This window comes from Passer domesticus, chromosome 2, assembly GCF_036417665.1.
Source record: "Passer domesticus isolate bPasDom1 chromosome 2, bPasDom1.hap1, whole genome shotgun sequence".
Classification (NCBI taxonomy): Eukaryota; Metazoa; Chordata; class Aves; order Passeriformes; family Passeridae; genus Passer; species Passer domesticus.
Window position 1 is genome coordinate 26,902,775 of NC_087475.1, and position 26,339 is coordinate 26,929,113.

General features: G+C 38.4%; 1 protein-coding gene across 3 annotated transcripts in view; it reads left to right on the forward strand.

The window, feature by feature from the left end:
- Nucleotides 1-26,339, forward strand: part of CUL4A (cullin 4A) — a 34,224-nt gene continuing 7,885 nt past the window's right edge. The window contains exons 1-15 of one of the 3 annotated variants that reach the window (XM_064407860.1): nt 7-230; nt 714-829; nt 4,080-4,183; nt 6,241-6,310; nt 8,025-8,098; nt 9,464-9,626; nt 11,365-11,454; nt 11,905-11,987; nt 15,010-15,077; nt 18,206-18,324; nt 20,767-20,959; nt 22,365-22,469; nt 24,154-24,264; nt 24,665-24,750; nt 25,730-25,837. In XM_064407860.1, the coding sequence (XP_064263930.1) occupies nt 71-230; nt 714-829; nt 4,080-4,183; nt 6,241-6,310; nt 8,025-8,098; nt 9,464-9,626; nt 11,365-11,454; nt 11,905-11,987; nt 15,010-15,077; nt 18,206-18,324; nt 20,767-20,959; nt 22,365-22,469; nt 24,154-24,264; nt 24,665-24,750; nt 25,730-25,837 (1,650 nt within the window). In that variant the 5' untranslated portion in view covers nt 7-70. The other 2 variants (XR_010355656.1, XM_064407861.1) reach the window with 2 other exon arrangements.

Below are 26,339 nucleotides of genomic sequence, written 5' to 3' on the forward strand. Positions count from 1 at the left end.
GGCCCCGGCCCGGCCCGGCCCAGCCCAGCCCAGCGCGTTGCCCCGGCCGGACACGGCGCCCGGGGCGGAGATGGCGGACGAGCCGCAGAAGAAGTCGCACTTGTCGGCCCTGGTGGGACACACGAACGGGCTCACCAAGCCCGCCTCGCTGACCGCCACCCGCTCCGCGGGAGGGGCAGGCGGAGGCGCCACCGCCTCCTCCAAGAAACTCGTGATCAAGAACTTCAGAGGTGGGTTCGGGGCAGGCCGGGCCCTCTGTCCTGGCAGGTGCGCTCGGCCCGATCTTTGTTTACCGCGGCCCCGCCGCTCCCCGCCCCTTGCCGGCGGCCGGGCCCCGCCGCTGTCACCCGGCCGGGTGACACCGATAACGCCGCCGTGCCCGTGGAGGGCTCCCGGGGACACGCGTGGGGCTCCGTGCGCGGGGGCAGCGGCCGTCGGCAGCGGGCAGAAAGCCACCGTGGTGTCAGCGCTGATTAAAGCCAGGCCGGGGTGGTTGCCTCGCTGAGAGGAACACGGGCGTCAAACCCAGCAGCCGGGGGTGAGGCGCGTCGTGCAGAGGCTCGGGTGGAATTAGTGACCCCTCCGAGTGCCAGACGTACATGGCCAAGAGCACAGTGGCTTGGCAGAACTTGATGGAGCAGCAGGGACAGACATTGCTGCAGGCTCCCCCCGTTGGGTGGCCGGTTTCAAACTACCTGTGTCTTACTTCACAGAAAGACCCAAATTACCAGATAATTATACTCAGGACACCTGGCAGAAACTTCATGAAGCGGTGGGAGCAATACAGAGTAGCATTTCTATTAAATACAACCTTGAAGAGCTCTACCAGGTAAGCTGCATGAGGTTTTGGTTTCGTTTTTTTTTTTGCAAATAAACTGCTTTGGCACACATTTAACTTAATGTATTTTGATTTGTTAAAAGCTGACTGAATACTTCGCTACATACTCTGTTTCTAGTCAGTTTTTGTTTATCAGTTCCTCAGAGAGCTACCAGGATCTGGGCCCATGAAAAAGCAGTTTCTCTTGGGAGGCACAGAAAGCTATTCCTGGGCAGGTCTGAGATCTGAAGTGTTAGTATGTTCAATACTCTGCCCACTCAACATGCTGAAAAACAGGATGTTACTCTAGCAGGGTTATGAAGTTAAGTATTTTATGATGATTTTTGTCCATACTTGTAAATAGTAATGTTGAAGTACTTGATATTATTACATTAAAATACTATACTTCTGTACCTTTTGGGGAATTAAAAAGGAATCTTGATTGAGCAGGCAACAAACTGTCCCTTTATCCACATTGCAGATTACTGTTAGATTTTTACAACAATCTTAGTTTTTTGGTTGAAGTGTTGAAAAAGCATTTCTGGAACACCTGGACCACTAGAGCGGGGGCTAGCGAGGATAAAAGAGAGACTCCTGAGCCATTTCTCTACTTTCTACAACTATGTGGTTTAGTTCTGTGTTATTTCAGATGTATGTGCTTTGAGATACTTAAGTGAAGTAGCAGCTTTTTAGGGTGATCATGCTGTAAAAGACTAGTGATGCACTAAATTGTGCTACATAACATAAGTTAGTTATGAGTTTTCTGTGGGTGCAAGTGTTTTATTTGCAGATTGATGTCCTTGCTAGACCAGGACTGAAAACATTATTATGCACACCTAAAATTTTCTAAATGTTTAGTTGAGTTGTAAAGGGGAGACTGTGAGAGAGGAGAAGGCCAGTAGTCCTTACTGGGTCCCTGCTCAAGAAGATGAGCATGGATTTCAGAACTGACTATTCTTATCTCTTTAGTTAGGGTATGTAATATATGGGTCTAAAATGGCTGGTTATGTAAATGTATATTGATATAAAATAACTATTCCCTTTAAATTGAAAGCTTGACTGTAATATATTTATCTGTTGATACTTGCAGGTTCGAACAACATAAAGCATTTTATTGTTTTAAATTCAGCATTTGAAAAACCCTGCTTTTTCAAGTCTAGCAAAAAAAAACCACCAAAAACCAGCCCACAGATGCTTTGAGTGTTACCTAACTTGTTTTCAGAGGCTCAGAAATGAGATTATAGTAATATGGCTATGAAATCACTAGGGTACGTGCTTGAGTTTTGGCAGAAGAGGAGAGATATTTCAGATAAACTGTGAAGGGAGAATTGTACTTCTTGCTTTTTCTCTTTGCCTTTTTATTTGTAAAAACTGTGCAGGGCTGGTTGAATAATCCTTAACACAGCAAATCAGGAAGATTTCTGCACAGTGGGTGGCAGTGCTCGTGTGCCTGTGCATGGACAGGTATTTACTGTCCTGCCAGAGGAATAAAAGATGAGGTTCAGCATCCATTGGAAACCTGATCTGTATTTACAGATCATTTTAACTGCCTGTTGGTGAGCATAGAGTCATCCACAGGGGAAAATATCTCTGGGTGCATCAGTTCATACTATCAGGCCTTTGTGGTGGTTTTTTGGGGTTTTTTTGAGTCTTTATCTGACATTGTGGGAGGAAGTGAGAGGCCTGCTCGAGTTCAGTGCACCAGCCTGGTGTACCAGCCTACAGTTGGACCTTCTGATTTATTCATTTAATTTGGCACAGTGGCTGGGAAGAAACTGAAGAACAATGATGAGGCTGTGTGGAAGCCTGAAGGATACTCCTTTCCAGGCATTAGGGGCAGCATGGAATCAGGCATGAAGGTGCTTGGCAGAAATGTAGTCAGTGAGCAATGGGAGGGTGGCAGCCAGTTTTTTGTGACTAAAATAGAAGTGATGTCTGGGATTGGTTGTAGATTGCACAGATCTTGATAGAAGTAGCTTGTACTTGATGGGATAGAGAAAGTGGGGCAGTACAAAGAATTGCTGAATGAGGAGTGAGTGATAAAAATAATGGAAAAAGAAAATTACCTTTGCAACGAGGTCCTAAATAACCTGAATTGGGGCAGCACTGCCCTTCTGGAGGACATAGAAAAGGACAGTGTAGTAGCAAAGGAAAGACAGTAGAGCAGTGAAGGAAAAAATTATGAGAGTCCTGACTAGACTTAAAGTTGGATGGGTGGATAGGAGTAGCTGTAACATTATCTGCAAAGTGATTGTCTGAATACTGTTTGTTGCAAGTTATCATTTTACTTGCCTTAAGACCACATGAAAAATGTTACAGGCACTGTGTTATAATTTTGTTTGTTTGCCTGCTTTAATATTGTATCAAAATTGTGGAGGCCATTTTTATGTGCATTTAAATAAAATTAGATTAGGTAGGTTAGAATCTTCTGGAGCAGAGGAAAATATTCTTGGGTCAGTTTTAGCTGCTCAGGTGACAAAGTGCTTTAAATCCTTGGCAGTGTTCTGTGCAATATTGCCTCATAATATAACAGCAGTTGATATTGATGTAATGACCACCAGAACATTTGGCTTTGGGCAGAATTGGCATCCTTAGTAAACTGGGATAAATACTCAAATAAATCCTATGAACTCCCAATGAATATGTTCAAGTCTTTATGTAATGGTTAATGTGGGGTTGGTTTTGGGGGTTTTGTTATTGTTTGGGGTTTTTCTTAATTATTTTTTCCTCTCAGTTTATGTACCTCAGCGTGTGTGAATCGGTGGAAATACTTGGGAAGAAATAAGTTGATAAAAAGACAGGAAAGGCACTATACTTATTTACCATTTAGAGAGATTGGTTGAAATGTCTAACTTAAAGTTATAAAAAAATTAAAATATTTCATATGGTTGTGTTCCTGCCCCAAAAAAGCACTTGTGTGCATACTGAGGGATGCACAGAATGGACCTTCTGGAGGAGTTCTACTGCTGAGCAGTACTGAAGGAAGCAGAATTCTGGTAGTGTTTAACAGCACATCTGAAATATGACCCAGATTGTGATGGTGGATCTTGTTTGTGACACAATCTAGCAAAAAAGAGGGGACCAAAATCAGGAAGGACTCCTGAAGTCATAATTTTTCTACATAACTTTGTTTTGATGTTTTGGTTTTGTGCACAGCTTGAACATATAATGCTGATTTTTTTTTCCTTTGTCAGCCTTAATTGCATAGACACAAAAATTTAAGTTTTTTTTGTCTTATTCATAATCCTTTTTTGGTTTTTAGGCTGTTGAAAATCTCTGTTCCTACAAAGTCTCTGCTACACTCTACAAACAGCTGCGACAAGTCTGTGAAGAACATGTGAAAGCACAAATCCTTCAGTTTAGAGAATATCCTTTTGTCATGCACAGAAGTGGTTAGAATGGTTAGTTTAAATGATTATTTTTTAAAACAAGACTTCGCAAAAAATGTACCAGTAATTGTCAATGTGTTAAAGAGGTTCTTTGCTTATATGTTTTTAAATCGGTCATAGGCACCTTTAGTTATCTGGGTGAATAATTTTTGTGTATTGATGTGTAGCATCCTAAAAAGGATTTATCTATCATTTTAATAGGGATGGAAATTTTACACTAAATCTAGAAAATGTCAGTAGCACTGTGAGATTTCTCAGCAGCTATGAATTTCTGTGGCAGGTGAGTAGTGATGCTTATGGCAGCAATAACTTAAAAAAAAATCACAGTGATTATCAACAACAGTAAAAAATTTTCAAACTCAGTGTACCTGTTTGACCAAAAATAACTACTGGTCAACAGTGATGTATCACAGAGGCATTCAACAAGCCTTCATGCATCTTATGTGTATCTTGGGAGGTTCCTGGAAGAGCTCTAAGTTCAAGAGGTCATTTGGCTGTCTTGGGATGCATAGAAGGATGAAGTTTTATGGTAAATTTCCCCATGGTTTACTGAGGTTACATTGCTGGACTTTTCTTGTGGCTGATGGGTCACAGAAGTGCCTGTTGATCTTCTGTGGACACTTGGCTGTAGCCAGCTCTGTTTCCTGAAGCCAGTCAAGCTTTGCATGCTGAGAAGGTGCTTTATATCATAGGTGTCTTTGTGTAAGAGCTACGGGCTTGCATGACTGGAGCACAGGTGAATAGTCTATGTCCACCTTGCTGTCCCCACATTCCTGGAAAATACCTTAGCCAGCAGATGGTGGATGGAGAGTGCCATATTGAACAGATATTACAGCACTGTGGCTTCTGGCATTGTTTCCCAGCTCTCTATGGATTTTTTTAGCAGAAGATGATAGGATAAAGTAGAAAAAAACTAATGGCCAGGGCTCAGGACGAACCTGCTTTCCAGGTGAATGCTTTAAATGTGCTTTGAACTGTGACTCTCAGTTTCTTGGATCACTGCATTCCCCAGGTAGGTGCCTACACTCAGAGTAATTTAGGGTTTGTAATGGTTTGTAGCGCCAACATGGTTTTGGGCTGTGTGGTTTTGGTTTTTGTTAGTGGTTTGCTTTTTTTTTTCAGTCCCATTGATGACATTTGGCTTCTACATAGCACATTAGTACAGTAGTCTTTAACATACCTGTTCTTTGACAACCAAATCTTATAGTCTTCTTTCAAACAGCTTACAACCATCTTTTGCATTCCTGCTTTTTCAGACTTCAGATGATGTTATGAAGAAAACATTTTAAAACTAGTTTTTGCAAACTTTGCTTTCACTTTGCCCAATTGATAGGGTGATGGTGGATTGGAGAGTTGAAAATTTAAATTTTACAGGTGTACCACTTTGTATCCCAAGGACATGAGATCAGATTAATCAGATTTAGCCAGGATGAGTTGGAAATGATGATAATGTGTGGGAGAGGAAGGTAAAGCCTCATTTTGATTTACTTGTGAGATACATGAGAAATGTATTATTTGTAAATAACAGTCAGATGTGTTGTGTAATGAAGAAAACTCTGTAGATTACTTAGGGTGACCTGGAGATGTATGTGAAAAGAGTGGTATTTGGATTTGTTGGGATTATTTGGAACTGTAACTGCTTTTAAGAGATTAGGGTCACTCCTGTTGTGCTCAGTGTGAACTCATTAAATAAACAAAATAACCTCTCCATCCCTCTCACCTCAGTTGGTGACAAACGTGTGTTTGACGCTGGTGGGATTTCTTGTTTAAATCTGTATTAAGGTTGCACAGTGCAGCCACTAGATGGTATTACTGAAGAGCTGGGAGTGTTATTCCTTGAAAACACAGGGAGGCCTTTTGGAGAGCTGCCAGCCACTGTGCTGGGCAGCTCTGCAGTTAAGGGTTTATCCCTGGCAGGCACAGTAGCATTGGAATATCCATGGAGCAGCTTTGCCTAATGGCTGGCAGAGATCATCTCCAGAATCTGGCCTCTAAAGGTACTGGCAAACTAGTTTTCCTTAATGGATGCTGTACAGATTCTCTGGATAGTCTTTTATTTTTAAAGAAGATAAATAAATGCTGGCAAGATCATTGCAGACAAATGGTAAGTTGAATGTTTGTTCAGAGTACATATCCTTGAGGTGTGAAATCTGGCTAAAATTAGTTTGTCATAGTTTTAACTTGGTACTGCACTTCATCTCCTCCTCCAAGTTTTAGCATTGCTTTTCGCTTTTCACTTTGCTGGCTGAGGGAACTTGTTGAAATGTAGGTTCTGTTAATTCTGACTTTCATAGGTTCATATAAGGATTAAACATCACTCAGAAATATATTGAGACCTTTTTTTCTTTGGGTGGAAAGAAAAACTAACCAAGAAATGCTGAAGTTATTTGCTGTTCATCATTTCAAGTAATTGAAGAGTCTTTGCTTTTAGATAGCTCCAAGAACTAGGTTAACTTTCCAAAGCAGAAGTTGTTATCCTGACTACAGAGCTAAGAAACAGAAAAGATAAAGAACTGAAACTTGCTTTTCATCTGCCTTTTTTGTCTTCTACCTCCACAATGATTTATGCTACAGAAAAAAGTCCTCTCTGAAGCACACTCTATGAAAACTGCCTTTAAGAAGGCATCATTATAATTCCAAACTAACATTTTACAATGAGTTTTTATTGCACTGTCACTTACTTAGCTCTGGCTGCAGATGTCTCATATGGTTGAATTTCTATTTTCGTTCCTTGAATCCACTGTTCTTTGCTTTCTTGTGAGGTTAGGGCAGAGGTATATGATTTTTATCTGAATTAAAAATGGAAGGTGTTAGGGAAACTATTTGAATTTAGCAGTCTCATGAAAACAGAGTTGAAGATACTGCCTTGAAAATGTAGTTAGCATGAACCTGTGTTTTCATGAAAGGGCTTATGCTGTGAACACTGTTTGCTTTAATTACTTCTAAGCATTTTTCTTCCTTAAAGCAACAACCTGTAGCAAGTGGCTTTCTTGTCCATGTGCTGGGTTAGCACTTGTGCTATTTAAGAAAAAAAAAAATCAGCCTTACTGCTGGTTACTTTAATATGCTTGGCCAGTAGCTATATCAGCTTGAGAGTTGCTTCAGAGGCAGTGAAGTCTTTTAGGAAAGGAGTAGGTGGATAGCTGGGAATAGAAATCTCTGTCTGGCCTGGGGGGAGTTACTGACATCCGGAGTTACACTAATGCTAAACTGGGAGTTGTCAGCCTTCTTATGAGTAAAGTTAAAAATGAATTTTGAATGTAAAATTCTAGCAAGCTACAAAATCACCTCCTCTTCCTCCCAACTTCTTTAATTTAAAAAAAGATTATATTTTTAATCTTTTAACTGCTGGATGTAATGTATCTCTATTTTTCTTACAATTTTGGCAGCTAACTTTTACTATGAAAAGTTCTGTTGCACAGCTTATTTCTGTCTTAGTTTAAATCTTCTTTTTTTTTGGGTTTTTTTATTTTAAAGCAAGAAGCTAGCTATTTCAGGGTGTTTACTGACTGTATTGGAGGTGCTGTTTGAATAGCTTTGTGTATCAGTGGTATAAAACTCCTAACAAGGTAATAAAACTATTTAGCTAATGTTTATGAATTTGAAAACTGTCTTGGATATACTTGGAAATACCACCAAGTAATGGTATTAACTTCAGTAGATTGCATACCCATGGCTGTACAAGTCACCATAAATGTTTAAAATACCTACATCAGTAAATGAGATGTGTGTCTGTGATGTAGTTTTTCAGAAGTTGTTTTATAATTTAAAATACCACATGGAGGTGAAGAGAAAAATATTTTATTTGTATATTTCAGATCATGATCAGAAGCATTTTCTTATTTTTGGATCGTACATATGTGCTTCAGAATTCAGTGCTTCCTTCTATATGGTAGGTATCCATGTAAGTATTCCTATAATCTTTAGAGTGTTGATGTGCTATTACATTTGCAAAGATAGAAAATAAATTTTTCACATTATATTTGAGCTATATAATAGATGTCTAAAATTTTTTGTCAGTTTATGGAGATGCATGTGTCAGCATATGCATGTGTCATGTCCTCCTTTCCCAGGAGTATTCACTGTCAAGGGGGGTAAAAGAGGAAGGTCTGTGAACAGGGGCTTCAGAGCCAAGGCTTATGTGCAGCTGTTGTCAGAGCCTGGGTGAGGCTGGGTCTGTGGGAACCTCCCCTTGACTGCTGCTTCCCACCTTAGCACTGCTCAGCATTACTGTAGCTGCTCCTGGTTTTGACAAAATTCAGCTTCTTGCTCTGTTTTTTAAAGTAAGTCGGATACAGTGACAAGGTGCAGATTATCTTTCCAGCTCTGATCACTGGATGATGCTTTTGTACTTTCAGCTCACCATGGTCACATCTTTGGGCATTCTGCTTTAAAGCATCCCCCCTGGGGGGCATTTTACATCATTGCCCAAGCAAACAAACCCAGGCTTTGACAAAAATTTCTTGTACTGTTAGTACGTTATCTGAAGCGCCTTCCCCACAAAAAAAGTAGATAAAGTACTGAAGTAAGAGCATGTCTTCTCCCTGCCTGGCTGGCTGCTGTGCTCTTGTGAGTTTCTCAGGCTGTCTGAAGAGCTTGGCATCTTTCTCCAGCCTCTTGCTTGTCCAGTGGATGTCTTTTGTTCCCACCTTCAGCAGTTTTCCTCCAACTCTTTGTGTTAGGCTTCTTTTAACTAAACATTGGTGATGAGGTCTGTTCATACTTTGTATTATTTTTCTCCCACTGGGAATATTGCTTTTATTGAAATCCTGATGCATGTGAAGAAGTCAGAGGTAACAAGTTCTATCTAGGATTGCTCAGTTTGCATTATCATTTAGCCTCTTCATGGCATAGAGGCACCATTCCTCATCATCTTAGAAGATAAGATCCTACAGATACCAAGAATTCATGCTTTGAACAAAATTTACATATTATATGTGGAATGTCTGATGCAGGGAATTTTATTTTCAGGTATATGATCAGGTTTGGTTTTTTTTAATAAGCAGAGAAACTTACAGTCTATTATGTGAAAGTTGGACAAGCTGGTAACAATTCTCCACTGAAGTGTATGCCTGTGGTAGCATGTGATCTGGTCTTTTTAGGATAATTCTTGGTACAGTTTTGTTGGAGGATGGTGTCAAAAAGAATATTAATGTGTTCTTTTTCTGTATAATATATATATGCACTATATATTTTAAACATATGTATGATTTTTCAAAATAATCAAGAGTGTGACTAATTTCCAATATTCACATAGGGATATGGGGCTAGAGTTGTTTAGAAACCATATCATTAGTGACAAGCAAGTTCAGACCAAGACTATTGATGGAATTCTCCTGCTGATCGAACGAGAGCGCAATGGTGAAGCTGTGGACAGAAGCTTGCTGCGGAGTTTGTTGAGCATGCTCTCAGATCTGCAGGTGAGTACAGCCACATTCACTAGTAACAGCTTTGTTTTGAAACACAGTGTGGATTGCCTGAGTTGTGTTTTGTACAAAAATTATTCTGTTCACCTAGTAAATGTGTGCAAAATCTAGCTATTGCATTGGTATGGTTGCCTCTTCTTTACCATGTGCAATCATGTGCTATTTTTAAATGAGACCTCTTTGCCTGTTTTCCTTAGCAGAGCTAATGGCCTTAATAGATTTACAGGTCTTCTAGTATGTGCATTATTTTGTCTGTTTTAATCACTTAGTGTCTCATCCTAGTGTCAGTAAATGTAGGAACAGAAAAATCCCTCTCTGTCACTGTAAAAAGGTGTCACTTTTTGGAGTCCAGATCTTGGGTCTACATCACAAAAACATCACTCTACTGGCAACTTCTTAGAAATGCTGAGGCTGGAATGGGATGCCATATTAAGGCCAAGGTTTTCAGATAGATCATGTCAAGCTGCAACTTACTGGAACTTTCCATGAGCAGAGACAGAAAGTAACCAAGGAGACTGACAAATGCTGTGCTTCTGGCTTCCGCAGGTTGTCCTTGAGTTAACGTTGCAGCCTTGTGTGATCTGCAGTGAAACTTTGGAGCTATCCTTCATTCCTAAAACCTGCTGAGGTTGCTCCATTTCAAAGTGGCAATACAGCTTTACAAAACTGGCTGAAGGTTTGAAGGAGTTTGGAGGGGCAGACTACATAAAAAATCCCTTTCTGGTTAGGCAGCTTACCTGGTTTTCTGCCTTTCATGTTAATCCTCTTGACTTTAATATGTAGCTTCCTCTATCATCCCAGAAAAATTAGTCTGTTTGAGAGAGAAGCCATTGAAAAAAAATTAAAGTTTTGAAAGTGATAGAATGGGTTGGGTTGGAAGGGGCCTTGAAGATCATCTACCTCCAATCCCCTTGCATTGGGCAGGGAACCTTCAACTAGGAGTCCTTTCGAGACAAAAAGTGGTCAGAATGTAATGAGTTTTACAGCTCTGTTATATGTTTTGGAAAAATATTTTCTTCTATTCTTCCACCACACAAGGAATTTTCCCTTTTTCTTTTTGCTGTCCCACTGTTTGCATATTAATCCCTAGTTCCTCAGACTGTTATAACTTTTTATTTATGTAGTTCTTTCTGACTTATTTCCTTTCTATAATAAACTGTTAGTCATTATGCAGAGATTTTTTTATGTCTATGATTGTTATTGGTGTCCTTTTTGCACACCTTATTTGTTCCCTGTAGAAGAAATTCACCTTATTTGATATAATTCATTTTTCCTGGGCCACTGAGAGAAACCTGGCAGATCTGAAGTTGTGTTACTCAGCATATTAATATTTTACTGATGAGAATTACCTGGTTTGTGCTAGTTGGAGGTTTGGGTTTTTTTTTTGTGACGCAGAAGTATGAGTGGGAGTTTAGATCTCGGGTGGGTTGGATGTCATTGCTGTGCTGTGATGTTGGGTACTGGTGTTGGGCTGTGTTCCTTAAACAGAAGCCTGTTAATTTAGGCTGTTCAGGTGCTGATGACTGAAACAAATTGTTGCTGCTCTGGGAAGTCAGGTCTGATCTCAGTCTTTCTGAAACCAGTGGGCAAACAGAGAATTTTTTAATGTTACATTGACTTTTCTCACAGCTGTGTACATCCTTAAAATTTTACTTGCCCTCTTACACCTGACAAAATAGGATACTTTTATTGTGAGCTTAATGTAAGTAACTAAATTGATTTCTCGAGCCAGGTTTACAAGGAGTCATTTGAACAGAGGTTTCTGGAAGAGACAAATTGTTTATATGCTGCAGAAGGCCAAAGATTAATGCAGGAAAGAGAGGTAGGTGCATATGGTAGATGATTGCTTTTATGTTAGTTTTCTCAACTCTGGGTTTACATAAGAACTTTGGTAGTGCCATGGTGTACTAATGTCCAGTGAAATTTACTGGCACACAGGTATTCAAAACACACATGTGTGTTGATTTGGACCGTGGTATTGTATCAATAGGGGGAGCAGACCCCAGGTTGTAATGGAATTTGGTAGATACAATTGTGTAGTAACACAGTGACATTTTTGTAGCTAAAGTCACATTATCAACTATAGTACCTTTAGTATGAGGTTACATTGATTAATAAAAATACAGATTATGTAGTACATAACATTCTGGTGGAATAGTCCTTTCCAATTCATGTACTCTTTTAAAAATGAAGTTTAATTGTCATGGAAGAAGATTAGCTGTCTTTCATACCTTTATAGTTGAACTGTCTTGTTGTTGTCTTGTCTTGTTAGGTCCCAGAATATCTTCACCATGTTAGTAAGCGTTTGGAAGAAGAAGGAGACAGAGTAATAACATATTTAGATCACAGCACACAGTGAGTACAAATTTTATCATTTTTACTGTAAGTCAAGCATTCTTCATAAATCAGTATGATTATCTATGGTTGTAGAGACACTGAGATAATGTCTTCATTGTCTTATAGATATTATCTTGTTGAGAGTGCTTGTGAAATAGGTTTTTTTAAAGGCTTCGGTTTTTTCAAAAGTTACTTCCTCAAAATAAAAGTATATTTTCAGTAAGAAAGAAAAAAATTGTTCAGAAATATTAATTCTGTATACTGCAGTTAGAAAACATTGTATAAGACCTCAAATTTCCATTTCCAAAACAGCAGCTGATTTTAGCCATTCTTGTACTGATAAAATCTTTAGCCACAAATCTCTTGAGGGAAGGAAAGACTTATTAGAAAAAAACCCAACCAAAAAAGCAAAACCACAAACAAACAAAAACCCAAATAAAATCTGAATAAACCCAGAAAGGCAGAGGACATGAGTATCATTTGTAAACAGTCCATGGTGTGTATTTAACAGTACATCAGCTATTGTCAATGTACTGTGTGATGTTGCTTGTCCTTTTTTCACTTGGATTTTAAGTAATAGTTTGTGTTTTGTTGGATTAACACATGCCTGCAGGAACTGACACTACATAAATCCATATAGAGTTTGTCCTGTAGTAAACTGTTGCTTTTTTCTTTAGTTAAGAAAGTGACATTAAATTTATTGGGTTTTAGTCTTCTGGAGGATTTATTGGCATGTCAAAAAGGATAACTGAATAAAAATTTTTTTAACTTATTCTTTTATATATATATATGTATTTTTGTGTATTTATATATAGATGTATAGATATACGTGTGTGTTGTGTGTCATGGCACATGCTTGAACTTGGATCTTCCTGTAAATGCTGATTGCAGGGTGACTTGCATTTTCTGGTGAAATCACTCATTGAAATATATGGAACTATTTTTGTTTATAAGTTATAGCAGATACATGTATTTATTTACTATTTAGGCTAAAATATAGATTGATACCATTACATTTTCAGTCTAGAGAGACATCAAGTACTTGCATTGAATCTTGCCCTTAAAAACTTAGAAACCTACTTTTAGAAGGTTTCACACTAATTTTCTTCCCTTGTATTAAGAACCAGCAGTTACAGTTGGAGCACTTGGTGTTCCTGGAGTCATACTGTTTCTGTGTGTACCTGAAAACAGCAGAGAGGATGCTATTTAGTTGCAGCTGGCCTGATCTTGAGATGGAAATGATACTTCCAGGATAAAAGCATCAAGTGAAACACCATGCCAAATACTTCAGACAACACCTGAGACAACACAAGTGTGTTGTTGCAGCCCACAGAGGGATTCTTTCAGCTCAGCTGAAAGAGTACATGCTGCTCTGGATAGCTGACCAGATGAAGTGTGTCTGCTTGTCAGTCAGTAGGTGACCAAGGCACATGGCTTTGAGGTCATACAGAAGGTGCCTTCTGGCTCCTTCCTTAGCCAAGATAAATACTCATTTTCTTTGCTTGCTAGGATGTGGTGCTTGGCCTCAAGCAGACAAATTGTCCCTTCTCCTGTACTCAGAACAGGTCTTCCAGGGCAGGGGATGGTACTTCATACAACCCTGACTCCTGCTGTTGGAAACAGCCAGCAGCTGCAGATAGCAGTTGTTGGAAATGGCAGGGGATATGGCAAGTACCATAAAAATGGCCATGTTAAAAACAAGGATCTGTATAAACAGCATTTCATATTCACTTATGACCACTGCAGGGGTCAAATGTGATGCCCTGATACTCTCCTGGTGTCTGCCTGTTTTCAGCTCAGTGTATTTTGTGAACCTGCTGGGGTTTGTGACTTTGTATCTCAGAAATATTTGCGGTCTTTCTAGGGATTCACATCAGCTTTTCTGTCTGTGCCAGGCTTTGGCAAAAGCCACAGTTCCACAGGTGATGAAGTGCCTCCTTTTAAGCCTGGTACCCAGTACCATCTCTGATGATCCCAGTTCATGCATTGAAAAGTGATCAGTCAGTTCCTTTCACCCCTTTCCTACCTGCTAATGGTATCCCTAAGTCATCTCCTTCCCAGAAAGAAGAGTCTAGACACTTGCAGCTGTCTCTCTTGTAGCTGCTGCTGCATGTTTTGATCATCCCTGCTTCCTTCTCTGACCTTTCCAAATGAAGGACCTAAACTGGTGTGTTGTAGGGAAGGTCAGGCATGTCACTGATGGGCTGTTTCAGGAAAGAGTGTGTTAGCAAAGGCACACTTGTGTTTCAGCAAAAGTGCATCCTCCTAGGAAAGGCTGCCATCACTCCAAGTTGAGCACCTCTCTTCCAGAAAATCCCAATTAAGGTTCTGAGAACCAGTTTTGTAATACTTAACTCATAAAGAAGTGGTTGATCTTATGTTGTTCCATTGTAAGCAGGGTAGAAGTTTAAATATTGGAATTAATTAAGGAAGTGCCTTTGCACTTCAGTCATTTATTTTATCTTTTAGGTGATGAAAAATGTAAGGGAAAACTTCCCATTTTTCTGTCCTGTCTAAAATTAATGTACAAATATAAAAAGTAGGGGATATTCAAAGGCAAATTTAAAAGTTTTTGAAAATTTCTGTCTTCTGCCTCTTGCTCAATTTATGCTTGTGTGCATATGTAATACAATTAGCTGAAAATTTTACAATTAGCTGAATTTTTAACATAACTAGTATGTATTGTTTTGTTTTGAAGTTCAAACCTTTGGAGGTTTTTGATTTGCTTGCTTGTTTGTTTCCAGAATTCAGTGACTTGTTTCCAGTTATGCTTTTGTATTGTCTTTTGCAATGTAAACTTCTCACTTCTACTGTGTAAGGAATTTCCTTTTATAAATTATTTATTTTTAAATTACATACACAGTTTATTGTTGTCTCATATCACGTGATGATTTTTGTCTTAATTTGTAACCTCTAAGTAGAAAATTGTTGGTGTTTTTTGTATTATATTATTTGTGCAAGTTATGCACAAATACTCTTTGACAGAAGGCAATTCCTTTATACTCTAATGCTTCTAATATTTTTTTCTTGTATTATTCAGGAAACCATTGATTGCTTGTGTGGAGAAGCAGCTACTAGGAGAACACTTAGCAGCTATTTTGCAAAAAGGTATTTTTTTAATAATTGCAATCTGTAATTAGCAATGAAGTTATTATCATATGAATTATCATCATACGCTGCGATAGCTGTAAATTCCATAGCTTTTACTTTAGGAGGTATATTAGTCATGGGAAAAACTTCCACAGACACAGAAAGCCAGTCCTGTGATTGTTACCCTCACAGTGACAAGTAAATGGTATATTTGGAAAGAAATGTCTAAAATCTAATTCCATATTTGTAAAGGCTGCTAAGCCTCTAAATCTCCTTTAACTTGCAGCAGTGGGCTTAGGAATTAAACCTTTGGAACTGCTTCTTTCCTAGAATTACATAAACTTCCAAATGAGAGCTGCAGTTACTGTTGTAGCTTCTATTATGTGATAATCACAGAGCTGAAGTGCAATAGTTTCACATATTCTGGTGATTGTGTAGTTTAAGAATTGTGGGTTACTGGAACTGGCCGCATTCGAGGCCATGAGCTTTCCTATGCCTTTGTCTGTACCTTACCTTTTGTCTGGCAATTTCAGATAAGAACTGCAGCCTTCTTAGGAGGTCCTTTTTCATACATTAGTGTGTTCAAATTGCCATTTGTTCCTTTTAAATTTTAATCTCTCCTTTTTCACTGAATTTCTGGATTTCTTCAGTATTCCCTGATCTTTTAATGATCTTTTCCTTCTCTTGCAGTAGCTGTATTTTAGGTTTTAGATCTTCTAACAAATTGTCCTTACATCTGTAGTTTTTATGTTGCAAAACAGATGTCTCTGGTAGTCTGGTATCTTCAAGCTCCCTCACACCCATGTTTAACTCTTTCATGTTATACATGCCCTTTCTATGTATTTTTCGTCCTTTTAAAGAAGACTTATGCTCAGTCTTATCTCAACTACACTGGGAATAGCTTGTTTCACTGTTTTCAATACATTTATAGAAATAAGCTTGGTCACTTAATCTTAGCTATTTTTAAACTTATAAACAGAAGGTAAGAATAATTATATTGTGCTGATATTTGTCAATTTTGCTTGCTCTTTAATTCAAGTGTGATTAAGTAACTTTTACAGTGATGTGCTTGTTTATCAAGTGGCTTAAACAGGAAGTATGTGGTCTTGTTTTAAACTGAACTTTTTACTGGTTTGCAATGTGTGTGAGTCATCCATGTCAATACAGAGAGATTTTTACATTTTTCTAGCTCTCTGGTTACTGTGCTTCAGGACTCCAGTATTGTTGGAGCAGGTTTTGCATTCTGTGTCTCTACTGGAAAAAGTAATTTAAAAAGCTTCTATCAACACTTGACTTTCTTAGTTTTCTGTATTTGTTTGATCTAGGACGCATTTTAATTTGCTTATGGCATCCTAGTACCCTGTTCAAGTAGAAGAAGATGCTGCCTTTTTTAGGTTTTCTTCATTAAGTCAAGGAATGTGAAGTAGTCAGTTTGATACAGGAGAAAAAAAACTTTAAAAATGCAGGGTCTGTATAAGAAGCCTTTTTTCCTTATATTAGTATAACTGCTGTTGACTAGATATTTGGGGTCAGACCTAGTGGTGAGGGGTTTTTTGTGAGTACAGTAGATATTCCCAAGGCTATGGCAGTGCTTTCTGGAAGCTCTGTGAAACCTTTTATTAGGGACTTTGCTGCATGTCCTTTTCGTTTGTCAAATGTGTGACTAAATATTTTTTTTCAGTCACACAGCTCATATTAGAGAAAAAGGGAAGGCTATATTTTGTGATCTAGGTTAAAATAAAACAGATAATGTTCTGGTGTCTTTAACTGAATAGGAGGTAATGGGATGGGCTTTTCTTAATTAAGACAGCTGGGGTTATTCAGCATGGAAAAGAGAAGGCTCCCAGGAGACCTCACAGTGACCTTCCAGTTCTTAAAGAGGACTTATAAAAAAGAGGGGGCAGATAGTGATAGGTCAGGGGGGAATGGTTTTAACTAAAAGATGAGAGATCCAAGATGAGATGTTAGGAAGAAATTCTCTGCTATGAGGGTGGTGAGTGACTGGAATATGTTGTCCAGAGAAGCTGTGGATGCCCCATCCCTGGCCAGGTTGGGAGGAGATATGAGCAACCTGGTCTGGTGGAATGTGTCCCTGCCAGCAGCTGGGAATTATAACAAGATGATCTTCCAATCCAAGCCTTTTTATGACTCTTTGGTTTACAGGATTTTAATTCCATGTTCAATGAAAAAAGAGCACTAAAACCCTCTGTTCAGGACTATGTGTATTCTGTTGTCTTACATTTAAAGTATGTCTATTCTTCTGATATCTCAGAAGTATAGGAAATCTCAAAACAGCAGACAAAAGTTTACCTGGCATCATTCTTCAACATTGCTTGCCTTTCTGAACATGTATGCAAGTTAAAATATACAGTGAAAGTATTTTTAAGCTGAAGAATATAGTAGAGTATGGGATAATTTGGTAGTGATTTGCAAATCAATTTTTAATGTAATTTAAAAATTAGCATTCATGAAATAATATGATAAAGTAGGACAGTTGTACAGTGTCAGCTACAGTGATGGTGTGAATTGTCAACCTGTGTAAAATCAAGATTTTTGCTTTTTAAAAAAATGTCATAAGTCTTTGATGCTATGCTCTGGTATTACAAAAGCCTCTGTAACGGGCAGCAAAGTACTTCTGATTACACGTGGACTACATTTGCCATACTCTCAGATGGAAAAATCTGTATGAAGTTACTTGCTTGTTACCTTCTTTGGCCTTCACTTCTCCATTTGTTAGCCCAAAGCTTAACCTCATGTAGGGTGAATCAGCAAAGCAAAAGTTGCTTGAAAGGAATTTGTAATCTTGTGTTATTCCATTGGTAGGAGCGTAGGTTGTTCCCAGCACATTTTTAATCTAAAAACATGGCTCACCATGCTCCACAGGAAAAAATCTTGTGAAGTATTTATCATTACTTTAATTTTAGGGTGGTTTACTTAGCTTTCTATTTTCTTTAGTGGTTCTTGATAAAACTATACCCTTGAAAGTTATGAAGCTCTCTTCATAACCATTCTGCAAAAGGCGCACGATCATCACCTTGTTGGGAAAGTATTTCAGTTGAATTACTAGTATATTCTCTAATATATTTGTAACTGTATTTATGTAACTGTATTCAAATTCCCTTTTTTTTTCTAATTTAATTTTTTAGGACTTGATAGTCTGCTTGATGAAAATAGAATATCAGATTTGACCCAGACATACCAGCTGTTCAGCCGGGTAAAAGGTGGGCAGCAGATCCTTTTGCAGCATTGGAGTGAATACATCAAGGTATTTCAAAGATCTATTACTAATGTGAAAATTTATGCTGTTACAAATTTCTTCTGTCAAAGCCAAGAATAATATATAGGTGTATCACCAAACTTCTGTTTTAAGGAAATATGGGGAGGGATGTTAATGCTTCTGCCTCAGCAACAATCCCATGATAAGAAACAGCAACACCTGCTTTGGTTTTAAATTTCTGCTTAGAAATTGCTTTCCTTATAGGTTTGAACAGTATACAGGATGGCATTGCTTTTAAATAGAACCACATGCACATGTGTTTAGACCATTCTGGACTGTACTAGGTGCTGTTTTGCTCCAAATACACTCAAGTGTTTACATATCTGCAAAACCTGTTACTCTTCTGCAGCTTAGGCAGTGCTACTTGTAGCCAACCTACAGCAATGCTGATGGGTTTTAAAGCTGTTGGGAAGGGAATGCTTCTATTGAAAAGAATTCATCAGTCATATTTAGATGTTTTGGGTTGGTTTGTTTGTCATAATATCCATATAGTATGCTGTCCCAGGGAGCTTGCACTCTAGTGCTCTTGCAAGGTGAAGGCAGGAAAGAGTCACAGATTTTTCTCCCTGAAGTTGATAATTCCTGATGTCAGGGCTCTCCCCTGAATTGCCTATGTGTTCATCAACCTTCAGGATTAAGTGCACAAGATCAGTTAATTCCAGAGGTGTCTTTTCTGCATGCCTGTGTCTGGAGTGGAGTTCAGCGTGATCCACCAGTGCTGCAGCTCATGGGAGTGGAACATGACTACCCTCTGCCCCCAGAATGGAGAAGGAGTTTACTCCTTAGGGTGTTGCCCAGTTGAATGGTGGTGAGGTGGCTGAGGAGATCCTCCTTCTGCCTTTCTCCCAGGTCATGCTCATCACTTAATCCTAGTGCTGCCTGCCACTCCATAGGCTCTCCTGTTGTCTGTTTTATCACAATACCTGGGCAAGATCAGTTTAATCCCAGGTTCAGAGAGCTAAAGAAACTCACAGACAAGTCTATGTGCTGGTCCAAGGAAAGAAGTAGGAGTTCAAGATGGGTAGAAAACAAGGAAAGGAATCTCTCACAACAGCAAGTTGTTAAATTGGATTATCATTCCCTGTGTTTCACAGAATCAGGCCTCTTACAGCTTTGAGATGGTTGTGTACCTAGAGCCTAGGTACCAAAAGCCTAGAAAACCTTTTCTGTAGTGTCAGTAAATCTCCTTCCAAACATTGTGCAACAGTGAAGAGAGGCTTCAAGAACTTGTAATGTTTGTCTTGTGAGCCAATTTACTGTGGTAAGGGTCTGTGTTCCACTGTAGTCACCCTTTATGAATTCAGAGGTGCCATTTGGCTTTTTGCATCTAGGTTTGCTGTTTCAGAATGGGGGGAAAGCCTTGCAATTTGTGAATGTACCTTATGGAGACTGTGAGATGCCCAAATGCTGATGAAGGGGAAATTGTGACAAGTGGAAGATCTGATGGACTAGGTGACCATCAGAGGTCTCTTCCAGCCCAAACTGTTCTGTGATTCTGTGATACACATGTTGATTCTAAGGACCTTGGGAGCCTTGTGTTCAGCTTTACTCTGAAATGGTACTTGAGCGAGATCTCCATGAAAGATGACAGTGGCTAAATTCGATAATGCAATGGCAATTCTGAGGCTGGAGAGGGACTTCCCCCATCTCTTTTACTGTTGTTGGCTAACATACTTCAGTTGGCAAAAATATACACATTGATTACTCTTTTGCTTGTGCTGTGTCCTCTTTCACACCTTGGAAAACTGATCATTCTGTCCAGGGCACTGATTAAGCAAATGTTACTTGTCCAGAGGTGAAAATCCTCCTTCACAGGGTATTTTAGACATCCATTAGACAAATGGTGTTCTGTCTCTGAGATAATAAATGTGGGAACAGGAAGAGAAAGTCAGGTCTGTGGCTGCTTCTTGTGCATGAGAAAGTTTTGTTTCCCTGCAAGTCAGCGAGGATCATTTTGGTGTAGAGTACTTGATGAAAAAGAAATCTTTGAGGGCTGAGCAGCAGTTAAATTTTTGCTACCTGTTTAATCAGTTAAACTCTGTAGTGGGTTTAATAAAAATAGTGCTAAGTTTTCCTTTATACTTGACATTTCTGAGGCAGTTTCCATTTAATTTATTTTACATGAATCATAGTTCTGTATCTCACTGTGAACTTGCACATCATGGTCATGTCTACTGTATATTTTTTTTACTTTTGTCTTAAATGTAAATAATACTTCAATCAAGCACTAATGTTTGAAATCCATTAATGTGTGTCTAGTTTTTATTTTAAATTTCAATGCATCTCATTTTTTTTAAAACCTGAAGTCATAAGTAGTTCTATAAAAAAATTCCTTTTTCTAATGGTAACTTTTATAAGGGTAAATGTGTCTGTTGGGGGAGATAGGTAGCACTCTAAAGTATTTTACTATCAAAAGTGTTTGTTTTACAGAACTTTGGGACAACAATAGTGGTTAATCCTGAAAAAGACAAGGATATGGTGCAAGAGCTACTAGATTTTAAGGATAAAGTGGACCATATCATAGAAGTGTGCTTTCAGAAAAATGAAAAATTTATAAACTTGATGAAGGAGTCCTTTGAAACATTTATCAACAAGAGACCAAATAAGCCTGCAGAATTGATAGGTACACAAATATTTTTCTGTAAAATATTTCAAAAGTCTGTAGAAAGCATGATAATGCTGCTGAGTGTGCTAGTGCAATGGTGGTGCAGTCACACTGTGCTTTAGCAGAGTGGTTTTGGGACACGAGGCAGATGTTAACCCGGGCGTGTGGCGGGCCCCAGAGCTTGGGTGTGCTGTCAGGGGGGCCTGGTGGGGCACGTCACCTCCTGTCCCTGCACTCTGCTGCTTGGCCTGGTGCTAACACCTGCTCACTGGGGCTGCCACGGGAGTAACTGGTCAGGGGGAAGAGCAGCTGTGGCAAGTAAAGGGGAACTGGCTTTAGTTGTGGTAGTAGAGGAGCTGTGGGGATGTTGTGGATCTCTCAGAAAGGAGTAAGTACAGCCCATCCATCTGTCTTGAAGGCTGAAGTTGGGATAGCAATTTTAAAGCCTACAGATAAAAGGAGTTTTAATAGAGGGAAAAAACCCACTACCTTGACAGGAGAATTCGTGCTTATTAAGGGGAAAGATAATAACAAATACTTTAAAAATATTGTTTAGTTTATCCCTGATCGGACAAAAGCTGTCCTGACGGTTTTGCCTGCTGAAAAACTGGAGCTGTGGCATGTTACACCAGGAGAGGATCCTGCTCCTTGGTTGTTTGTTTTTCCTCTGTACTTTGTTTTGCCTTTATTTGGCTGATTTTGTGTCTTCCTTCTAAAATCAGCTTTATGTAGGACAGATTGCACAACATAGTGATACAGGTTAAAGCCATGATATGGGCTGTTGTCATTTGTGGATCATGGTGTTCCAGCTCCCACAAAGGTTTTCTTCTTACACAGAAGGTTGTATAAGGATACTAACGTGGCTTAATAAATACTTAGCTAAATTCAAGGCTTAGCCTTACTTCTGGCATTCTGAAACTACTAACTGGAAAGCATTGCTTCTGTTAAAATGTTAATATGCTCCCACCAAGGAGCATGAGGGACATGGTGAAGATCTATAAAAATCTAATCTTCTTTATGTTGTTTGTTTCTGTTTCTCATAAAATACATTCATATACATTGTATGCTTCCAAAACATTGTCTTTCAACAAGTAATGTGCTTGTATGACACAAAATGTGGGAACTTCTAATGTATTAATTTTAATTATTATCCTGTATTCATTTTTTGCCTTGGAATATTCCTTTTTGCAATAGTTTTCCATTATATATACCTAGGGCTCCAGTAATATTCCAGTAATACAGTAGGGCTCTGTCATTCTACTGAGCATAGGGATGGGAAAAAGGAAAATAGAAAATGTAGTGCTTATCCTGTGTTTTAACTTATAGTCGTACTTAACACATAGTAATATTTCAAGCAGGAGATGCTTAAGTTGGTTATTTCAGATCTATTTTTTAAGCTGTTACCTAATTTATTTATTTGTAGCAAAATATGTGGATTCCAAGTTAAGAGCTGGTAATAAAGAAGCAACAGATGAAGAGCTGGAAAGAATCCTTGACAAAATAATGATCATATTTAGATTCATTCATGGTAAGCAATAGCAGTTCACTGTCGATGCAATTAAAACTGTTCCCTTTGCTATTATCAGGGCTGCTTTCCTCTGAATGCAAATCTTTTTCAGCATGAATTTCTGTTCAACTCAGTCTTTAATTCAGGTTGCCTTACTCTTGAAGGAGCACAATAAATATACAGGGGAGGACAAATAGTTCTGTGGAGATGGCAACTTAGACCTTCCAGAGTCTTGTGAGTGGAGACCTGAGAGTTAGAGGTGTTGCTGGAAGTTTAACATAAATTAACCATGGCTGTAGCCACAACTTCTCCTCTAATGACAGTACAGACTTTCCTGTTCACTTATGTAAGTTATAGGTACAAAGCATAAAAACCCAGCAACTTTTCTTGACTTCTCTTTTCTCATCATGGTTGAGAAGGAATGCAGAGGAGGGCTCAAAATGACAGGAAAAAGTGTTATTGCTGAGTTTCACTGCCTTTGAAATGCATTTCCTTCATGTATCTCACTGTCTGAGCAAAACTCTTGAATGTGTTAGGATTTTTTTTTTCTAGATTGGCTATCATAAAAACCAGTGGTCTAACCAATATAGATGCATTGTCACTGCTGTGAGGGAAGTGGAATGTGTATCCTGGGCTGGGGCACAATAGCAGGAATTACCCAGTTCAGTATTAGGTTGTCTGAGATTTATGGGGTTTTCTCCTCATAAAAATCCCAAACAAGTACAATATGATGGGAAAGCAGTCAAGTCATAAAATAGTATCATTTGCATAATTGAATCATAATTGCAGCATTTTTGTCAGATGGAGATGGTGAATGAAAACAGTTGTACTGGCAGCTTGTCAACCTAAGAGAATAATTTTTCTTAATCTGAAACTTTCACCACTCTCTTTCTCTTCATAGATTTTGTAGTACTGAGCTAAAAGCATAGATTTTATTTTGAGCTGTCTAGTACATAAGAGCACTTTCAAGAGCAGATAATAAGTAGTAGGTAGTTTCTGGGCATTGGCCTTTTTGATAATGTCTTGATGCAGCTGGTTCATGAAACTTCATCAGGGCAGGATGGGGAGGGAAGAAGAATATCATAAGAAGCCCAAATTGGAAGGTGTTCACAAGGAATTACAAGAGGCTACTGTCGGCAGCACAAGTAGTGCCTTGGGTTACAGTAAATTTGTTCCTCTTAAAAGGCAAACATCTTTCACTTTCATATGGGAGAAGTTTGGGTTTAAGGTGTGAAAATTTGTGGATATCTATTTGACTCTTTCATTTCAAAAGGCTATTGGCAAACCATATGAGGAGACTTCTGTTAAATTTTCATTCCCTTAGGCTTTTAAAATATATTCTTTAATACATAGAAAAGCTCGCTCCTCCCTTTTTTCTTTTAATAAATCAGACCAGTGGAAGGAGAATATTTTCTGGACCCCAGAGTAATTTTGTGTGTTTTGTAGCTGATCCAATGGGAAATACAAGGCAGCTCAAGGTCCTGGAGCAGAATAAAAAAAAGTAAACATTTTGCAAAATATGTTAAAAAATAGTAAAATTTAAAAAGAACAAAATGTCTACATGTTTTTCTTCATTGCTACATAGTGAATATTGTTCTGCTAATCAGCTTTTCATGAGAAAGGCTTGTGTCTCAAACCTGAAGGGCAGTGATGTGGATAGACTGTATCATTTCATTTCATTTTTTTTGTTTCAATTTCATTACAGGGAAAGATGTGTTTGAGGCATTTTATAAGAAAGACTTAGCCAAAAGGCTGCTGGTTGGAAAAAGTGCATCAGTAGATGCTGAGAAGTCCATGTTGTCAAAGCTTAAACATGGTAGGTGTCTTCAGATGTGTTAAATTTGTATTACTTTTTGGCGTGCAAATTTGGAATCCCTATTTTCTCATGCTTTTAAGAAGTGACAAGCCAAATTTTAAGTAATAGCTGTTTAGCTCTTAATTTAAATAGTAAGGGAGGATGTAGTGTGTGTATACGTATATCTATCTCAGACCTTTCATTATGCTTAGCAAGAATTATAAGGCTGACTTCTTAGGTATGAGACTGGTTTATTTAATGTACCTACAAAGGAGCAAAATCCTGAAAAGGCACCTATTTGAGGGTGCTCTGTAACCTGGTAAATGTATGAGATTCTGTTGTCTCAGGTTAAATGTTTATCACTTGTTCTGTGCTTCTCTGTAATTGTGGGATCTTTGATTTTTTTTTGTGTGTGTGACAGAATGTGGCGCTGCTTTTACCAGCAAACTGGAGGGCATGTTCAAGGACATGGAACTGTCCAAAGATGTCATGGTACAGTTCAAGCAGGTACATTAGCTTTTGTTTGTATTCTGAATTTCCCACAGTCATGGGGAGGCTTTTAGTGGTCCTATCCTTTGGATTAAGCTAAAATTAAGCAAAACAGATTTTAAGCAGGTCCTAGTCATAAAAATAGTGTCTACTTACTGTTCTGTTCATACAACAGAATTTATTTATTGTATACAATAATTTTACAATTTTATTTGGTTCCTTTTAAAGTAAATTAGTCTAAATACCACATAATAATTTAGTTGACTGACATCCTTGGAATTATGTATCCCCTCATTCTGTAAACTGGTGCTGCTCTGATAAATTTTTTGTGAATGGACCACACCAGAGAAACTCCCTGAAGGTGGCTAAGTGTGCAGAAACCATACATGTCTAAGCTCCAGAGTTTCCAGCTTGTTCCTGATGCTTGCAGGAATTACTGTACATGCTCACCCTGTTGTTGCATTTCTCTCTGGGTACTTGTTTTGGGCCTTATTGAAGTCAGGATGTTGGGTTAGAGATCTGATCCAGGACAACACCTGTAATAAAATACTGTAGTGACTCTTCTGTCCCAGATTTTGCAGTCTGGCTTGACTAATGCTCTACTCCAATTATATGAAAAAGTTTTGTCTAGCAGATGTAGAAGTCCAAGGGGATCCTTTTGATCTTGCAGTCCTTGCCTTGGCTTCTTTTCTTTGGCTTTATTTGCATGTGATTAAAGCTTCTTTGACCTTAGCACCCTGTATAGACAGAGGTCTAGAATATTTCAAGGCATGTTGATCTTTTTGTAGTTCCAACTGCTTGCTGTGTTTTGACGTTGGGGAAGTGGTCATTAGGTAGTTACTCAAAATGCTGGTAGAGCATGTCTAACCAAGGTTGTGGCCTTAAGAATTTTTAATTGTTACACTAGTCCTAAATTTCTAACTTAAGTATATACATTTTCTAATTTAGTATGCAGATAGTAAGTATACTTGAATAATATTTGTCTCTTGTATTTTAGTATATGCAGAACCAAAGTGACCCAGGAAATATAGACCTGACAGTAAATATATTGACTATGGGATATTGGCCAACTTACACACCTATGGAAGTCCACTTAAATTCAGAGGTTCGTGTTTGAATTCTTCTTCTAAATACACTTTTCCAAATTAAATTATCACAGAGTGCATTAATGTCCTTCATTTAAAGTTTTTCTGCTAGATATCTAAGGGGTTTGTGTAATTTTAAGGATTCCATAATTGCAAAAAATAGAACGTAGTGGATAAAGTTCACTTCCTTCAGATGATTATTTCACTCAGTGTGTTTAGGTTTTTTTTACCTGTATAATAATAATATCATTGCTTTACTTAGCATTGCAGTCAGTTACTTAAAAGTTTGCAATGGTCAGTTCACCTTAATTTAGTCAATCTTTAACTATATTGGTTAGGCACTTTGAACTAGTCAATAGTTGTGTTTTTGCATGTTCCTTTTTTCAAAGTTCCTTCATCTCTTCCCTGCAATCTGTCACACAAAACTAGTCCCTGCATTTAAATAGTATTTGCTTGAAAAATGATTGTTTCCAAGTTGAGAGATTCTTGCAAAGCTCCTTTCAGTAGCAATTTAGTTGAAAT